Genomic DNA, 17,818 nt, shown 5'->3' on the forward strand with positions numbered 1-17,818 from the left:
ACACACACACACACACACACACACACACACACACACACACACACACAACAGAGCCTGCAGCACTCAGAGGTGGTATTAAATTTAAGCCCCCTAATAAAGCCAATTAGAATTACACTGTGCACTGATGAAGGCAACCATACCAGGGTATTTCTCTCACCTCCACACACATATACACATGCAGAAATGCAACATGAATATACACACATGCATGAATTATTACTATTGTTCTACTGGAGACTGGGGTGGATATGTTTTAACATTGTCAAATGGGCTTTCCCTATTTTCGACAATGGATACAGTAAGTCCAGTGTTGGGCAAGTTACTTGAAAGGTTTAATCAATTACTCAACAAATATCACTCATGGAAAAGTATTTACATTACTTTACTTATTACTCAAGATCAAAAGTAAATAGTTACATTAGTCGTTATATTTTGTTTCTCAGACCTGCTCTACCAATGGTACATTTAAACGCTGATATGTTGCATCTCCTGTATTTGTATGTTGAAGGAGACTACATGGTTTAACAAAAAGTAATTCATACACATCCTTTGGGGGGGATTTACTGACCAACAACAACTAAGTCCAGCAGACACACAGTCACAGTAAAGCCATGGTTTTCACACACCTTCCAACTCTAAACAAAACCAAACTGACTAACCAGGGGTTGATGTTAGCACAACATAGAAATTAGAACACTTACCAGGAAGCAATTTTTTTGTAACAGAGCAAGGTTTTGATAGCTTTTTATGGCGTATCTCTCCTCTCCTGGTAGAGGATAACCGCCTCCCCACACTTCCAGCCCCTGGTAAAACTGAGTAAATCACACTATCTGCTCGCAATGACTAAGTCACAGTCAACATGAATGTTTCATCAATTTCCATCAATTTCAGTTTAAAGTTATTGGTAAAGCAGAGGTTTGCCAACAAAGTAAAGGATCTCGGATTTTCATTTAAAAAGAATCAGTTAAGAGTTAAAAGAAATAGCTAAATACCTACTTTGAAATCTTGTCTGTTTTCCTATCAATTTACTTTGACTGTACATTTAAGCTACATGTGTCATAATAGGAACATCCTGTATAAAAATTGTGTATCGCCCTGACAGGACTCCAGGCACGTTCAGCACAAGCTGCTTCACAGACTGGAGAGACTAGAGGGCTCCAAGGAGCAGGAGAAAGATGAAGAGAGTGAGAGTGCAGAGGAAGAAGAAAGACTTGAAGAAAAACCAAACCAAGTTGGGGGAGATGAAGCGTTACACGATTCAGCATTTGCCATCACCAGGTCTTCAACAGGGATGGACGGCAGAGGAAATGACCACACATCAGTCAAATCTGACCGACGGGATGAGAGGGAGAGATGGAGGACAGCAAGGCAGTTGGAGCTGAGGAAAGAACCATGGGGAAGCAGAGACGTAGTATTCACAACTTTGCATCTTTTACCCAGGTCAGTGGGAGAGCAATGCAGGTCCACTGCCACCGCCTTGCCCCGGCTAACGACAGGTCAACAAGCTCACAGCAGAGTTTTAGACGAAGCTCGGAAGGTGAGTGTTAATGTGCTCATCACAAAGAACAAATCTAAATCTTTATTTTTCTAATACCTCCTTTGTCTCACTAAGTAAAAATTCAAAGATTATTTTTTGCTTTTATTAGATATTTGACAGAAGAGAGTGAATGGAAACAGCTGGCCCTCAACCCCTTTTTGATATTTACTATGAATGTCCATTTTACAACATGCCTTAGAGAGCTAAGTGGTTTTGTACTTGAGGCAGTATTGAATCACTTTAGCTTAGAGTAAAGAAGATATATACATTAACTGGTTGGCAGACTTGAGGTGTGACTTTAGTAATGGACTGCTGTAAGAACAGTAATCTTCAAACAAAGCAAGCAGTCAACAAGTTAAAAGTCCTCTTATTCTCTAGAGACTGATCAAATGAAGAACACTGAAATGTATTCCAAAAGAACACTAATATATTGGGTAATCATGAAGATTAGGTCTTTATTTTTTATATATTTCTACATCATATATATATTTTCTCCCTGAGTATTGAAGTTTGTTACTATAGTATAGCATCAGGTCATTTCCTCAGCAACACAAAAGCAAACTCTCAGGACAAAGTAGGCTGTGTTGTTTTGTCTTTTTCTCCCTAGGAGAGATCTACACATCTGATGGAATTGGTCCAAAAATATGGAAGTGACCGAAACATTTTGCAGAGTCCCAGGCCCACACCAAAACCCAGACCTCCTGGAAGCTGTCCAATGGATCAAAGCGTAGCCTCTTGTCACAATTCAAGAATTAGACAACACATTGAACTCAAGTCTCAGATTTACAATTCAACTCCCCATCTGAGCCCTGGACAACAAGCTCAAATGTCAGCCCCTTCCTTTCCCCCGGGACCACAAGTTGGAACGTCTCTTTCTCCAACTCCTTCCTCTTCTGATCTATTTAAGTACTATCCTACACACAGAAGACTGCTTTCTTCTTTTGGCACTCCTCAGAAGAATCCATAAGAATACACAGATCCAGTTCTGTGCACCAGTGTAATTCATCTGATGTTTAAATGTTTGTACATTATAATAATAGACAGCTCATTCATAATGTCATCAGCGTCAAAAAGCATTTTTATGTAAAAGTCTCCAGAAATGACTTGCTACAGAGAGAGAATTGTGCACTCTATTATCATTATCTGCCTGATAATGATTTTTTGGAGACCACACACAAAGCTAAATACTTTTGGATCCAAGGGAACTGACAAACAGCCTGATTGAGCTCTCGAAAACAGACTTCACATCAGCTTTACCCCACACTGTGATTTGGCAAATATACTCCTCTTACAAACCGTCTCAGTCAACGACACTCATCAACCTTGACCTCATCGGAAAGCATTAGGGTTTGGTCTTACAGTCAAAGCTATGTGTCGGAGCTGCAAATTCCTTGAATCAGTACATTTCAACAGAACTTGAGAGGGATGAGGGGTTTTTCCCCCCGTACTACCGAGCCACATTCATTTTTAATACTTATGGTATGTTGTATATTAAAGACAAAACACCCCCTCAGATCTTGGCCTCCAGTTAGACAGTGAAGTGTTTTCATGCTGCCTCTGCAGTATGAGTCATGTCCTACTACGTCTCTTTTGAGTGTGAGGAAATTGAGTTGTTGCAGAGATACCATATGATGAGGTTTCTCAAAGTAAAGTATGATTATTTCAGGTAACAGAACTTCCTTTGAGTCTGCTTTTCTGTGTCTTTGCTCTGTTGTTTTTGTACATGTCTGAGAGAGAGGTCCTTCATTAGCCTTGCACTGTAGCCTTGCAAACTGGTTCGTTGCAATCCTGTGAACGGGATATCTCTGGCAATTTTGGAAAAACGTCCACTTGGACTCAAAGATAAAATGATGGTCACTCTGACCTCACAAAAAAACGTTTTTGGCCATATCTCAAGAATTCTTATGACATTATGACAATGTACACAAATGAAGAGGATTTAGTGAAAACTAAAATACGACTGGTTGGCTGAGGCATACAATGTGTATGAAATACCATCCTATGACTAATTTATGACATAATATACTATACATTTTCTGTGACTTTTTTGTGACTTCTCATACTTTTAGTTTTTATTACATTTTTATGACATAATATACCATGTCTTTTATATGAAATATTTTGTGACATAATATTCTTTGCCTTTCTTTGACATACTATGTACTATAAATTTGTGACTTTGTTGTCTTAACTATACTATGACGTTTTATGACTTTTTTATGACATACTATACTATGACTTATTTTTTGACATTCTCTACTATGACATTTTATGCTATGCTACATTATTACTTTTCACTGTTTTATGCCGTACTATATGTGATTTCTTATGACTTACGACACTATGACTTTTCATGACCCTTTATTTCATTCATGAGTTTTTTTGACAGACTATATTATGACTTTTTTTTTAAATACTATACTATGACTTAATATGATGTTTCTTTTTTTACATATTATATCTCGACATTTTATGACTTATTTTTGATATATTTTACTATTACTTTATTTCTACATACTATATTATCACTTTTTGTCGACATACTTACTATAACGTTTTGTAGACATGATATACTATGACTTTTTAAGCAACATACCATTCTATGACATTTTTTAACATACTATACTACAACTTATTTTCGACATACTATACTATGATTTTTTGACTTTTTTTTGACATACTATATTTTTACATTTTATGACTTTTTAAAAGAAATACTCTACCACAACCTTTTATGATTTTTATAGACATACGCTACTGTGGCTTTTTCATTACTTTTTTGTCATACACCACTAATCATTTTTTCAACATGTTATACTGTCATCAATATGGGATTATAAATGTAGGACAAAGTGTAGAAAGTAAAAAAAAACTCTGTTTCGATCCAGAACTCTGAAGTCATCTGTGGAGAAAAAAAGAGCGGGTTGACATAAGAATATACATCATATTCACATACACTACAACAACTGCTACAGCAACAATCATCAAATAAATGTAAAACTTACAACAATAACTACAACTAATACTATTCATGACACATTATATTTTGAGGGTTTTTTTTTAATTAGGATATAGTGGGTTATGACTTTTTATGGCATTTTTATGACATACAATACTGTGACTCACTTTTTTATGCTTCCGTGCCAGCGAAGGCCGATGGCCGGATGCATTATGTGTTTGGGTTGTCCATATTTACGTATGTCCATCTTTCCGTCCTTACCTACGAACGTCCCATTCTCATGCACGTGATATCTCGGAAATGCTTGCAGGCACATTCTTAGAATTCGGCACAAAGGTCCACTTGGACATAAGGATGAACTGATTAGATTTTGGTGGTCATGGGTTAAGGTCATTGTGACCGCACGTCTGTACTGTTGCAAAGAAACAAAATTATCTCAGGAAAGCCTTGAGGACATGTCTTTAAATTTGGCAAAAGCTTCGACATGGGCTCAAGGTTGAACTGAGTTGAATTTGGTGGTCAAAAGTTACTGTGGCACAAAACACGTATTTTGCCACAAGTATTCATATGCTAATTATGACAATTATCACAAATGTCTAATAAGATAAAATAATGAAGTTTTTAACAGACATGGATGTAAATTTTAACTTTACTAGCTCTGAGGCATATAACCACTCAGCAGTAATTCTAGTCTTTTTCTGATAATAACAAAAATTACCTTTTTTTAAATAACTTGGCATGTAACATGTTGGCGCTGTTGGGTTAGACACATCATTTACAAATATAGTAAAATATAAGTAAACTTTTTTCTAAGTAATATTAGTATTAGTAATGTTGTAATAAATGGTTATCGTTATGAATCATGTTTGCTTTCGTCACAGTCATCATTACACTTTGACATTAGTATATCTGGACCTCAAAGCTATTTGTTACCCTGATCCCAGTGTTCAAAGGTAAAAAAAGGATACTCATGTTGATATGGGAACTGAAACAAAGGTATTTTAAAGGGTTTTGAATTCCTGCTCAAAAAGAGATGATTTAAAAAACAAAAATGCTTTTAAACTGACGCTTAGATTAGCTTTTGCATTACCAAACTAAACACTGACTACATACAGGCATGCAATTCTGATGCCATTGAGACATCTTCCATCAGCCCACCCTATTGTTGCCGACACCCTATTGTTGTTTTGGTGTGTGTGAGAAAGTGTTGGTTGTGTGTATCACGTCTTTGCCCTGTGAGACTCCTGCTAATCGATTCAAGGTGAGACCTGTCGATTAAACACCCTGAGCTGTGCTCTCTACCTAACCTAACCCAGGGTGATTCAATCCCACCCCTCACACACACACACACACACACACACACACACACACGTCACCTTACATTCACACACCCGTACACAAACACACGCACGCATTCTCACCCACCTTACCTGTCATCCATCAATATCTCCATCTGGCCCTCTATTGATCCCCTCCAACCACCTCTTCACCCCATGCAGTACAACATCAGGGCCAAGACGACGTCCGCACAGGTTTAATCTCTGAAAGATTTACAATAAAGCTCAAGTTATTATTTAACTCTTCCGTCTGCAGTGTGCTCTTTGATTTAGCACTCTGGGAGAGGATGAGTTACAGCTGACACGGAGAATCTGCCGGGGCTGAAATGGAAGGCACCCGGTTCATAACTCAGCTGCCGAATGTGTAGTTAGTCAATCACTTGATCTGTAATCACAAATGCTGCCAGAAATTACATGAGTGATGAGCTGTAATAAAAGCACTTACTTTTCCTGCTCTGTCTCTTAAGTGTTATTGGCAGACCCCTCTCTCCCAGGAGGCCGTGGCTGTGAAACAAAATCCCGATATAAACTGCCTCATTGGTCCCTGCCTCACGCTCTCTCTCGTACTGTATGTGTGTGTGTGAGTGTGTGTGTGTGTGTGTGTTAATGCAGAGTGCTCCCACTACAGTGTAATACAAAGCTCTTTTTGACAGTCTTTCTTCCACTCTTGGATTGCCTTGCTTCAGGACAAATGATTCTCTCTCTAGTAAAGACAGCCATCCGTGTCTCTATCAGTTATAATCTGTAATGTCTGCAAGAGGTGCAATGAAGACAGTACACATGTATTTAAACAGACAGTATTATTTGGTGAGTAGAATGCATCATATACATTTAGGTTTGAATGTGTTGTTTGTCACTGCTGTAAAAACTTTCCTTGCCTGACTCTCATCTGATCCAGGATGTCCTGATGAGTTACTGTACATCACAGATATGACCTTATATACAGGTAATCAAACATCTCAGGGCCGTGAAACAAACCTTTCTTCGACTGTCTGTGACTCGCAGCTCCATAGCCTTTGGCAGGAGGTCATGCGTGACAGTTTTATTGATACAGACCTCTGTAATAATTACACTGTGTCTTGCATGCACTATTGATCAGGCCTATTGATAAAATCATATTTTACTGTAAAGGTCTGTTGATTTGATTCATTACAGCATAAATCTTTCCTCACAAGCAGCTGATTTGGAACTCCTACTGCCAAGTGATGGATGCGCCTGCAGATAAACACAAACGCATACACGCACAGAACAATTTATATCTATTGTTTGAATGGGGTAGTAACAAGCACAGGTTAAAGACAGACAGAGATGTAATGACATCTTTAGTCCATCCATATAAATATACGATCACATAGAGGAGACAAGTGGGATCTGCTATCCAGCCCAACTCATATGATGTGATATATAAGTGAGGGTGTTTATGGAGTCACTGCTCCATCTTATCATGATTTGTATTGTCAGCAGGGGCTGAATCTGCATGGTGGTAATAGATTCTGATGTGGTTCAAATGCCCTGTGGTGAAGGGGGAAATAGAGATGAATGTGACAGATCATACAGAACTTGTCCTGTATATAAACTGCCTTCAGTACTGTTGTTCTCACAGGGAGGGTGGGACAGATAGATGGTGAAATGGTTAGAGTGTAGGGAAATGTCATGGCTGGTATTAAAATGGTAAAAATCTGATCCTCAAAGCTGACCTCTACAGTCGCTGCAATGAAATGTATACGATTTCCAGAGAAGAAACATTCCATACATTGCCTACCGCAGTTTTTCTGGTGTTAAAGGTTTTTTTGTCATATTTAAGTTGCCTGCAAGCTGAAATACAGACTAATGGAGAACCAAGCAGAAAGTGTCAGGTAATATACACTGGTACTTATGGTGTCACGCATTATCACACTTTGATCTTACATGAAAAAACATAGTATGTGTAATAATGGAAAAGAGCAAATGTATTACTATTGGAGGAAAGGATTTGATCTTTATGGTTCAAGTTAAAAAGGAGCTTACTAGACCATGTTTCCGCTTTGGCCGGCAGTTCAAAAGAATGTTTTCTTTTTGGACTTTTCTCTGGCTGGATTCTAAGCCACTTGGGGGTAGTTTGCAAAGGCTGTGGTGCACCAGTGACAGGCTGGTTTTCACATTTAAGGAGCCAGAGTGACATGGGTAACATATCCATGTTCAAGAGGCCTACAAAACGCTAAAAGCCAGGATGTTGAGTTAATAGCTGGTCCAGTCAAGACCCCTCCTGAGCGGCTGCTCCGGCACAATGCTGAGCAGCCCGTCTGGCTGCAGCACAGGAATGTTGTCCTGCAGAGGACAGAGCAAGGGACATTAAATTTAATCAGCAGTGATGTTTTTTTATAACCATAAAATCTGCTCCAACTTGAATTATTTTAAATGCCCTGGAATTCTGATGAAAGTAGAAAAACAGCGTAGAGGTTTCTATTTTTCTTACGCAAACCAAATGCATGGAAAAGAGAATAACATCACTCTCTACAAGGCCTAGAAATACATAGAGGTAGGCGAACACAATATCTAAAAAGAGGATTTTGTCACTTAATATAAAAAAACATTTTATTTTCTCCTCAGTTTTTTTGCGATCAATTGAGGACCTTACTTCTAAAGTGTATAATTGCTACAGTATGTAATCTATCAATAGTGTAGACTTTGAACATACTCACAACTTTTGTACCATAGCTGTTTGAAATGCTAATATAGAGCTTGTGAAATAGCTACAATGCCACTAGTGTGTTCCCCAGAGCTGGAGGGAGAAGGCGGCGTAAGACAAAGGCAGTTTTCAATCTGAGCAGGAAGCATACAGTGGCGATTCACTGTGACATAGTGATTGATCTGAGTGAGTGGTGTATTTACCGAGCCTGACGGGATAGGAGAAAGAGAGTGTTTTCTTCCCATCCATACGCTTATCTCCCTCCATAAATCACTGCCAATGTGATGCATAAATGTGGATGAGCAAACGTTGCATTGTTCCGACTCAGGCAATTCCACTTTGACCTTTACATTTGACATCGGTCACTGGTGCTAAATGCATGCCATGACCTTCACTGACCTTGGACTATTCATATTTAATAGCCATGAAGCCTGATGGTTTGTCAGACAATATACAGTATATGAACACACACGCCACTTAAACACACAAAACAAGTAGTTACTGGAGTCCAACCAAACAGCATATATTGTCACATTCTCTGTAATTTTCTCTGTTAAACTATCACATGAATGAAGATATGATCTTTTCTCCTCCTCATCAGTCTGTGTCTTTATAGCTCTGATTCCATTACCCCTTTCCCAACGGCACGCTATGATGGGCTATGTCCATCCTAACCTTTGACTCCGGCCAGTGCTTTAGAGCTTCTGCACTTTGCCCTCTCCCATTTGACCTGTCTGAAGTATACCTTCATAATTGCCTCTGTCGCTATCAAATGCACATATGAGAGGGTGCAGGGGCAAGGGGCCGAAGTCTGTCCAGTAACCTTTTGGCCTCTTGTTCATCCATTCTGCTCAGAGCAAGCACAGCAGGCTTCCTCCCCCTACCCACAATCCCATACTGTATTAGTCTGCATGTCGGAGTTATTGATGGTTCTTTGGATATATTTTATTGGTTAGTCATGACCTTTGACTGGGGCAATGCAAACACTAACCCCCCTAAAGCTTCCTATCAATGTGCATATATATATATATGATCAGATGGCTAAGGGAAGTATAGATTTAGAGTGGCAGAAGACCTAGTCATTTGGATTTTAACACCATGAGGTCAGCATTGCTTTTTCCACTATGCATGTCTAGGATCACAAGGCAAAACACATATTGAATTGGTTATAAAATAAAAAATATGGTCTTGACCTGCTCTGAAAAGTGTCATGACATAATCTCTGTTATGAATTGGCGGTGTATAAATAGAAATTGGCGTGACTTAACTATGATGTAACATCTCCAGTGATGCACTGAAATGACAATTTGGAATTAGGGAGAATCAAGACAAAAAATATGTGTAAAGTAATAATACTATTTCATATCCAAATAAGGTTTACATTTTTAAATCCCATGAAAGAAAACTCAAATACACTTCAAAATGGTCAACCCTTTTCTCGTACCATCCTGCTATCTTCTCCCTTCATTTAGATACTGTAAATCTCTTCATCAAAGGAAGTGTAGCTTGCACTAAAACACCCACAATTAAGATAAGCCCAACCACAGCTGGACAATTACCTGCCAACTAACCTTTTCTGGCGGCACTTAAGAATGTAAGGACTCCTGAGGATAGATGTTCCCTGAGTAGAACAAGCACTTCAACAGGCCAGAGACAGAGGGAGGGAGGGAGGATGTAAGGTATGAGAATGCAGGGGTAGAGAAAGGGTGACAATAGGGGTGGAAAAAAAGATAGAAATAGAGAAAAAGACAGTATCATGGTGAGATTACCTAATCCTCTGTCTGAGAGCAGTATTTGAAGGACCTGGTGGTGTCAGACATGAGGGGGCTTTGTAGAGGTTTACCCAGGAGAGGCCAGCTCAGCAGGGGGATCTAGTGGAACACCAGGTGACAATACTCGGTCCCCAAGCACAAACCTCAGCCCATGGCTTTGTAAACACTGTTAAATTGATTGCAGGGAGCTGATGAGATTTCCCTGCAGCCTGGGTCATTATCACATTGTGCACTCGCTCTAACTCACTCTTATTGAACCCTCTATGGATTGTCACTCCAGTTTATGTCATCATTTTTAATGTAAGTGACAGTGTTTTCTGTCAAATGTATATATATCTGCCAGGTTGTGAGAGATAGGACTGATGGCAGGAATTTCAAATGTGCCATGAACTTAATGACATAAATTGAAACATTCTGACTTGGATTTAACGTCCTAATGCTTTGTTCCGGATTTTTAACACCAGTCAGGGTGTTACAGTCTGCATTGCTGCTCAACGGGGTGAGTTTCAGCACTGCATGATATCTGATCCCAAAAACCCTGTAGGGCAGCCACAGCAAATCAACAATGGATTAATGGATCTGGTTCCGCTCGTAAATCTCTGTGGGATTGGAAAGCGTCCGAGGACAGTCAGCCTGTAGTGGTGTGCTTAATGTTACAGGCAGTTTGGGTTTCCCATCGTTCAAGGCAGTGACAGGGTAGTAAAGATGTGGCAGCATCTTATGTCACCGTTAAATCAGTGAATGTCAGGAATGCTGGATTGTCAGTCAGCAGTGCTGGAGCTGCACCAACACTGATTCATTGATACAGATTTGTTTATCAATAACTCAAATGCTTTTCCATAGCTCTCAACGTACAGTAGAAAAACTTCATCCACCATGGCAAAGACAGAAAAAAACATGTGTTGTGCAGACGTGCCTTAATTCAGCAATGCCTGTACAACCCTTCAACCTTAGAGTAGTACGGTAAGGCCTTGCCATAGATCACAGTGGTTAACAGTTAGCTGTTCCTGCAGGTGTATAGGGAATGGCAGTAACTGCTTCCATTACTGGAGAGAATGGCCCAACTCCCACAGCCCCCTCCAGACAGCACTGTCATTACCCATCCATTGTGAGGCCTGAGAGGGAGCTGTAAGTACGGCAGACTTATGGCTTTGTTAGAGTGACTGGATGGTCTCCTCTGTCTCAGCACAGGATAAGGAGGGACGGTGGTATGGACGGATTGCCTGATAGAGATGGAGAATGAGAATGAATCAAACACTCCCTGATACCCCACCGCCACCACTCCACAACGTGAGTAGAGTGCAGGCTGGAGGATGGGGAGGGTTATTTGGTGCTATTTTTACAAGAAACGGGTTGATTTGTCTTAGGCCATTACCGTCTATTACAGCTGCGAGTCTTGGGGAAAAGGTGGGAAGCGGCAGACGCTGGCATTCTGCCTAAAGAGAAATCAATGAAACAAATTAATCCTTCGCAGGCTGCGGTGACACAGTAATCCATCATTCAGGGGGCGCTTTTACACACTGAATCAGGGAGCAAGGCAAGGAGGTGGAGGGACTGGGGGTGGGGTGGGTTGGGTTGGTGGGTGCGTGGTGGTTGAAGAGGGGTGGGTAAGAGCAAGACTAAGGCTCTGGGGGACAGGGGCAGACATCCACGCTCTGGTAATACTGGGGCAACAGTGGGTGGTGGCAGGGAATCAAGTGGCTCTGAGCCCTTCCTTTACATCCTTGAGCTGCCTGTGGACATACAGAGCAGGAGGAGGAGGAAAGGGACATAAACACAATCAGCTGAACTGCACCATGGATACACACATACGCCTGCACATATTTTCCCTGTTGCCTGTCGCTTGCTGCCTGCTTCAACCACACCAAGCTGATGGCTGACGGTGATGACAGTGATAGGAGAGCTTTATTATTTATTTACAATGGACACACAAGGAGCCAACTGGTCACTAATGCATGGACATAACTTGAATGTGAATGAATGGAGGGAGAAACGGGGGCCATGAGGTGGAGGGAGAAAGAGAGACAAATCAGTAATGTACATATATATTGAAACCACTTATTCCACTCCTTTCTTGCCATCCCAACTGCACAGCTTCGCTATGGCATTGCATTTTTTTCATTCAATTGCAGATTTGTGCGCATTATCCTAGTGATAACAAATTATTTTGCATTGTACATCATTGTAGCAGCAGCCCTTAGTCTAGAAGTCCCCCACCCACAGATGTACGTGGAACTCACTGCCCTCTTGCCGAGGAAGACAGAACACAACCGACCATTTTACTATTCAAAGCAGAAAGCTGTATACAAGCACCCAGATTCCCCACAGCGATGCGCTAGTGCACGGCCAATTAGAGCTCGGATCTATCCGTGTGATTGAGTCATGTGATCAGCTGCCCTGTGAGGAAACAGTCCTGTCCAGGCCAAGATCCATGTGAAGCAGCTGTACCCTCCAATGAATCACATAGCAGCCGTTATCAAATTATATCACAATTCAACTGGGAGTGAAGAAAAAAAACAAACACATACGCACATATATTGAGATTGATGTGTTTTTATTGAGATCGTTTCTGTGTTGCATTGCCTTTTAGTAATATTACATCATTATGAAAGCAAGTTCAAGAGCATGATCCACTCGTACCATCCGGCTTTGTTGGTCTCCAGGCTCCTTTGTGGCACTGTTGTTGCTCTGTTGACGTTCATCGATAGTGACTGTGTGTTTTTACAGCAGTGACTTGTAGCTAGAGCTCTGATGGAGGGTGGTGATGCTTAGGAAGTCGGGGTCATTCCATGAAAAACAAAACGTTAATGCAGAAACACAACAAGCAGAACCATCATTTGCCTTGTCATTGTAATAGAGGGTGCCACTTACCTTAACCAGCCTCCCGAAGAGGAATACCATTACCCCCCTTTTCCCCCCTAAAGACACAGGTGGTAGCATTCTGTGGAACGGCATGTTAAAAAATCAGAGAAAATAGTGGTTGGAGGAAAAAAAGGAGGGGGGGGGGGGGGGGGGGGGGGGGGGGGTGGAGTGAGTGTGCAGCGAGGAGAGCAAAGGTGGGGAGAAGCTGAGATTGGGCAGGGTGGTACAGCAGAGAGGAAGTGTAAAGACAGCAAGAGTGGTCAGAGAGCAGAGAGGAGGGAGGGAGGGTAGGGGAAGAAGTGAAAGGATGGAAAAATGTGGGGATATTGCAGCAGAACGGATGGTGTGAGGGAGGCAGAGTGAGAAATGTTGCCGGAAATGCTGGAGCGCAGCAACGTGTGTAAAAAAACACACTGCAACATTTCTCATTCTTGACATCACTGACAAGCTTTCCAAACACACACAGTGTGCTTTCAAAGTGCAGGGTTGTAATATCCAAATCTTAAACACAGCTTCTGTTCTGATCATGCTCTTTTTGCTTTTCTCTCCATCTGCAAACAAGGCAGATGTTGGGGATTTAAAATTGAACCGATTCCGTTATTCTTAATTTGAAGGATGTGTGCTTTAAGATTTCCACAGAAAATTCAATAAAACATGTTTGTGTGTAATGAAAACTTTCGCTGCCTCTCTCTAGGTTGTGAAGGAGACATTTTAAGAGGAGTAAAGGGGTGAGGAATGACGGATATGAGGAGAGGGGAGGAGGAGGACAGAAGATTGTTGTGGAATGTTTGCAGTTCTGGACAGAACTCAACTATCTCATTTGTCAGGGCTTGACCCCAACTGTGGGGTCAAAGGTCAAAGGGAACATCTGAGGGGAAACTGACTCTGCTATCACACACACACACACACGCACACGCACACACGCACAGACAAGTAAACACACACAAACATCTGTGAGTGTCTGTGAGAGTGTCTCTCCTTTGCTCTCCTTCAGCATACTCACAGATAATTCAAGCTGTGCCGTACATCTGTATATATCATCATTAATATCCATCCTAACATTATTTGTTTTATTAATACTGCATGTTATGTTGACCTCTGGCTATGAAAACATCAGCTGCCAGTTTCCCAAAAAGCATACTATGGCCTTTTTCCAAAACAAATCATTGAGAAAGAATTTGAGTTCCAGGATGCTTGGATACATTTTTTTGAAGAAAAGCTTGGGATAGTACTTGATAAACACACACTCCAGTAATGTAGTTAGTGGGAAAAAACTAATCTGAACTGAGCAATACAAATCAGTGAGAGCAGCCTCATGAACTGTATTCTAAATTTAAAGTTAATGTTATGTTTACCATATCTATGATTAAGTACAATAAGCCTGTCAGTGCACGGCTGTCATGTCAAGAGATCCCAACGCTCATACTAAGCAGGTATTCCCGTCACCGTCCTATAATCAAACAGCACTCACCATAAATTACATCTCATCCCAGTGTCAGTCCTTGCACCAAACCGACACGTCCCGCTGTGTTTCCGAACTCCCGGCCGCCCTGTTGCTCTCAGCCTGCGAGGAGACACAACACAAAGTCAGTTACAAAAGGGCAAGGTTAGCTCCACCAAATCAGTCAAACTCTCTGCTTCAAATTTCACATTGAAGTGAGGATAAAGCAGGCACACTTGAATACTGGACACCTGTGATGTCACATGACATTAAGACAGAAGCCACACCTTGCACACTGAAAATGATAAATTGATTTTCTACTTTATTTTTTTATATATATCTGATAATGAAGATTAGAATACACTTACCTATCGTATATAATGCTGTTCTCTGGTCGCTCTCCTCTACACCCCCTGTGAGGAGACAAATTGTTCATTTTTGTGGTTTAAAATGCAGCCTAACTCCCTCTTTTCTGCTCTAACAAAGAGACAGGTAGCACAGCGTCTGATATTCATGGCTTTTTAGATGGATCTTAAATCTTACACCTTTGTCATTCTTTGGCCAGAGACATCAAACAGGTGCTATGAATAATTTATCTTAAGAGTTTCACATTGATAAGGTCACAATCTGCCGGGTCTGGACACTAAACACAGGCCACCTTCACTTCTCTGTCTTTTTACACACATGTGTAACAGACACACACCTTTCAAATGAAAATACACAAAATGTCAAGTGGGATTTGTCCATGTTTGTGGGTGTGAGAAACACAGGGGCATTTTTGGTTTGAATATTATTTTTAAAAGTGTTTTCAAATATAAATGTGTGATATATTAAAAAATACAGTTGCTGTTTGAGCTAATCTGTGCTATGTTTTAGAATGTTAATAAATCCAATGTCACAGTTTTGAATGTGGGTTGAAATTAAAGTAAAAATTTGATTGCAGCTTCATGCCCCACACAGTATAATTCATGACATAAAATGTTTTCAAGGTTGCCAAATGTAAATGAATAAATATGTGTTTCACTCAAACTGCCTCTGAGAGTTTGTGGGGAAATTATTTTCTGTTTTCTCTATACTGAGACTGCACCAGTGTGCTCAGTCATTCTCAGCTCCAGCATGTTGATGGTTCAGCTACACTACATTTCTAATTAAGCCCCTGCTGTGTGTTGGTTTTTGGGGGGGAAATGAAGAAAAAAATAATGCAGTGGTGATGTGATGCCGCTCATTTACTGTAGTTGCAAACCAAAAGTTAAACAACCAAACAAGGTAAACCAAAAGGGGCAACAACTCTGACCCTGTGTCAGTAATCATTGCAGGCATCAGAACCAACAGTGTAAACAAAGTGTGTCACCAAAAGAGAACTAATTAGTTCCTCACTCATCTTTGCTCAGATTCATATTGTTTTTTATGGTAATTTACTCACCACAAATATCTACGGGTAAACTCTTTTTAGCTGGATTGACCGTCCACTATAACACCACCACAATGACAGGACACTTTCTGAACGGCGAGCATTTTTTGTGTCTCCCCCTTTGAAAGCACACAGAGAATTACTCTTCTCTTCACTCCCCCTCTTTCTCTCTCCTGCCCCCTCTCTCTCTCTCTCTCTCTCGCTCTCTCTCTCTCTCTCGCTCTCATCGTTCGCCCCCCTAACAATCGCAATAATTCTTTAAAAAAATGTTTTGCACTCCTCTGTGTCGGAGGGTAATCTCGCTCTTTTGTCGCTGAGCTATATTTCTACTGTGTGTTGTCGGATAATGTGAGAATGGGATGAAAGGTAATCTGCGTGCAGAATTCTTAAAGCTCCCTTATCCTTGTTGAATTTCTCAAGAATTCCACCTTTGCCCTCCGGTTTCCCTGAAATAAATTACTTTAAGGGGGTGATGCCTTCACGTACCCCCTTTTGGGTCACGGTTTTTCTATTGCCTACTTTAAACGCAGTCAAACGGGTATTATGTCTTCTTATTTTTAATTCACTCTACTCCTTTAGGTTGCGTCGCTCCCTGGACACTTCGCATGCACCTTCGGAATGAGAAAAAAAATATTTTTCAAACTTGCAGAAAAATAGAAACCACAGTTGTATACGTGTGTTGTGTTGATTATTTATGGTCACAATGCTGCATTAAGTTGACACAGTAATATAAACAGGTTGTTTTAAACTTAACCACCGGCCACTGATTAGGCATTTTTCCCCTGTCAGTTAATTTTCAGTTCTGCTTGGTTTACTGTGTGTGTTTCGGTTTAGCTGCTGATGATATATGCTAGACTTCCCTTCACAGTGGATATGTTAGAAGTATCTACACGCGCTGCTGAAAATCTGTTTCCCTTCATCTCGCTTCTGGTACTTAAAGTTTGGTTTTTTGGTGTAGTACAAAATTACAGTGTTTGCACTGTGGAACCACGAGGGTTTGGGTGCTAATGGATTTATAATCTCCGTCTCTGGGACCATCCAAAGTAATTAGCACATGGGCTCTAAAGAAATGATGGTTAGTGAGCAATAAAGCCATTGCCCATAGCTTAAACTGACAGTCCCTCTAACTTAACTCCAACCTCAAGCCTAATTGGGAAAGTCATTGCAGTTATTGTCCTCAATTATAGTCTGGGATGCAAAAATCCTGGAAAGAGACATTCATTCATCACGTCTAAAACTGAAGGATCTCAAATCTCTTGAGAGGCGAAGCAATATTAAAAATAACGAGGGAATAGACAATGATATCTCCATACAAACTAAGATGATTCGCACTGTGGGGTAATGCCATTTTACAGTTAAACTAGAGTCCATTGAGGGCCAAAATATAACTTATGTAAATAAGTTAGAAAAATATAAAAACGTACTATTATGATGAAATAATATAGAAATGAACAGGTTAATTGAAACACGATTTAAGTTATCTACCAGAAATACGCATGAATAGATTGTTTGTTTTGAACGGATATGTAAACCTTCCCTGTTTGGGGGAGACACTTTTCAGTTTCCAGTAATAATTAATAACCATGCTATTTTGTGAACTCTTGTTGCCTGTTAAATACGTCGGTAGCCTGTATAAGCTCAACGATATATCCACTATTTCTCAGGAATAGCATTTCCATTAAGAGCGATTAGATTATGTCTATTGAAAGTTGCTGATCCATAGGAAAAAAAAGCCAGCGGATAAAAGGCGATTTCAAGTGACCTTCTCGTCCCATTCACACCAATCTGAGCCCCCGGAATAATTTGGGGATCAGATTTGAACAACACCCCC

General features: G+C 40.5%; 1 protein-coding gene and 1 long non-coding RNA gene across 3 annotated transcripts in view; one reads left to right on the top strand and one right to left on the bottom strand.

The window, feature by feature from the left end:
- Nucleotides 1–3,991, top strand: part of LOC116384761 (RCC1 domain-containing protein RUG3, mitochondrial-like) — a 281,677-nt gene extending 277,686 nt beyond the window's left edge. For both annotated transcript variants that reach the window (XM_031849703.1, XM_031849705.1), the window contains exons 13-14: nt 1,103–1,537; nt 2,145–3,991. In XM_031849703.1, coding sequence (XP_031705563.1) covers nt 1,103–1,537; nt 2,145–2,504 — 795 coding nt within the window. In that variant the 3' untranslated portion in view covers nt 2,505–3,991. The remainder of the gene's footprint in view (nt 1–1,102; nt 1,538–2,144) is intronic.
- A 225-nt stretch (nt 3,992–4,216) lies between these two features.
- Nucleotides 4,217–17,802, bottom strand: LOC116384549 (uncharacterized). Its single transcript, XR_004212818.1, has 3 exons — nt 14,945–17,802; nt 14,607–14,699; nt 4,217–13,214 (listed from the first exon to the last, which is right to left on the bottom strand). It is a non-coding gene; the product is annotated as an uncharacterized LOC116384549 (long non-coding RNA).
- Between the last annotated feature and the right edge of the window lie 16 nt (nt 17,803–17,818).

The sequence above is a fragment of the Anarrhichthys ocellatus genome, unplaced genomic scaffold, assembly GCF_004355925.1.
Source record: "Anarrhichthys ocellatus isolate YVR2014 unplaced genomic scaffold, GSC_Weel_1.0 scaffold9, whole genome shotgun sequence".
Lineage (NCBI taxonomy): Eukaryota > Metazoa > Chordata > Actinopteri > Perciformes > Anarhichadidae > Anarrhichthys > Anarrhichthys ocellatus.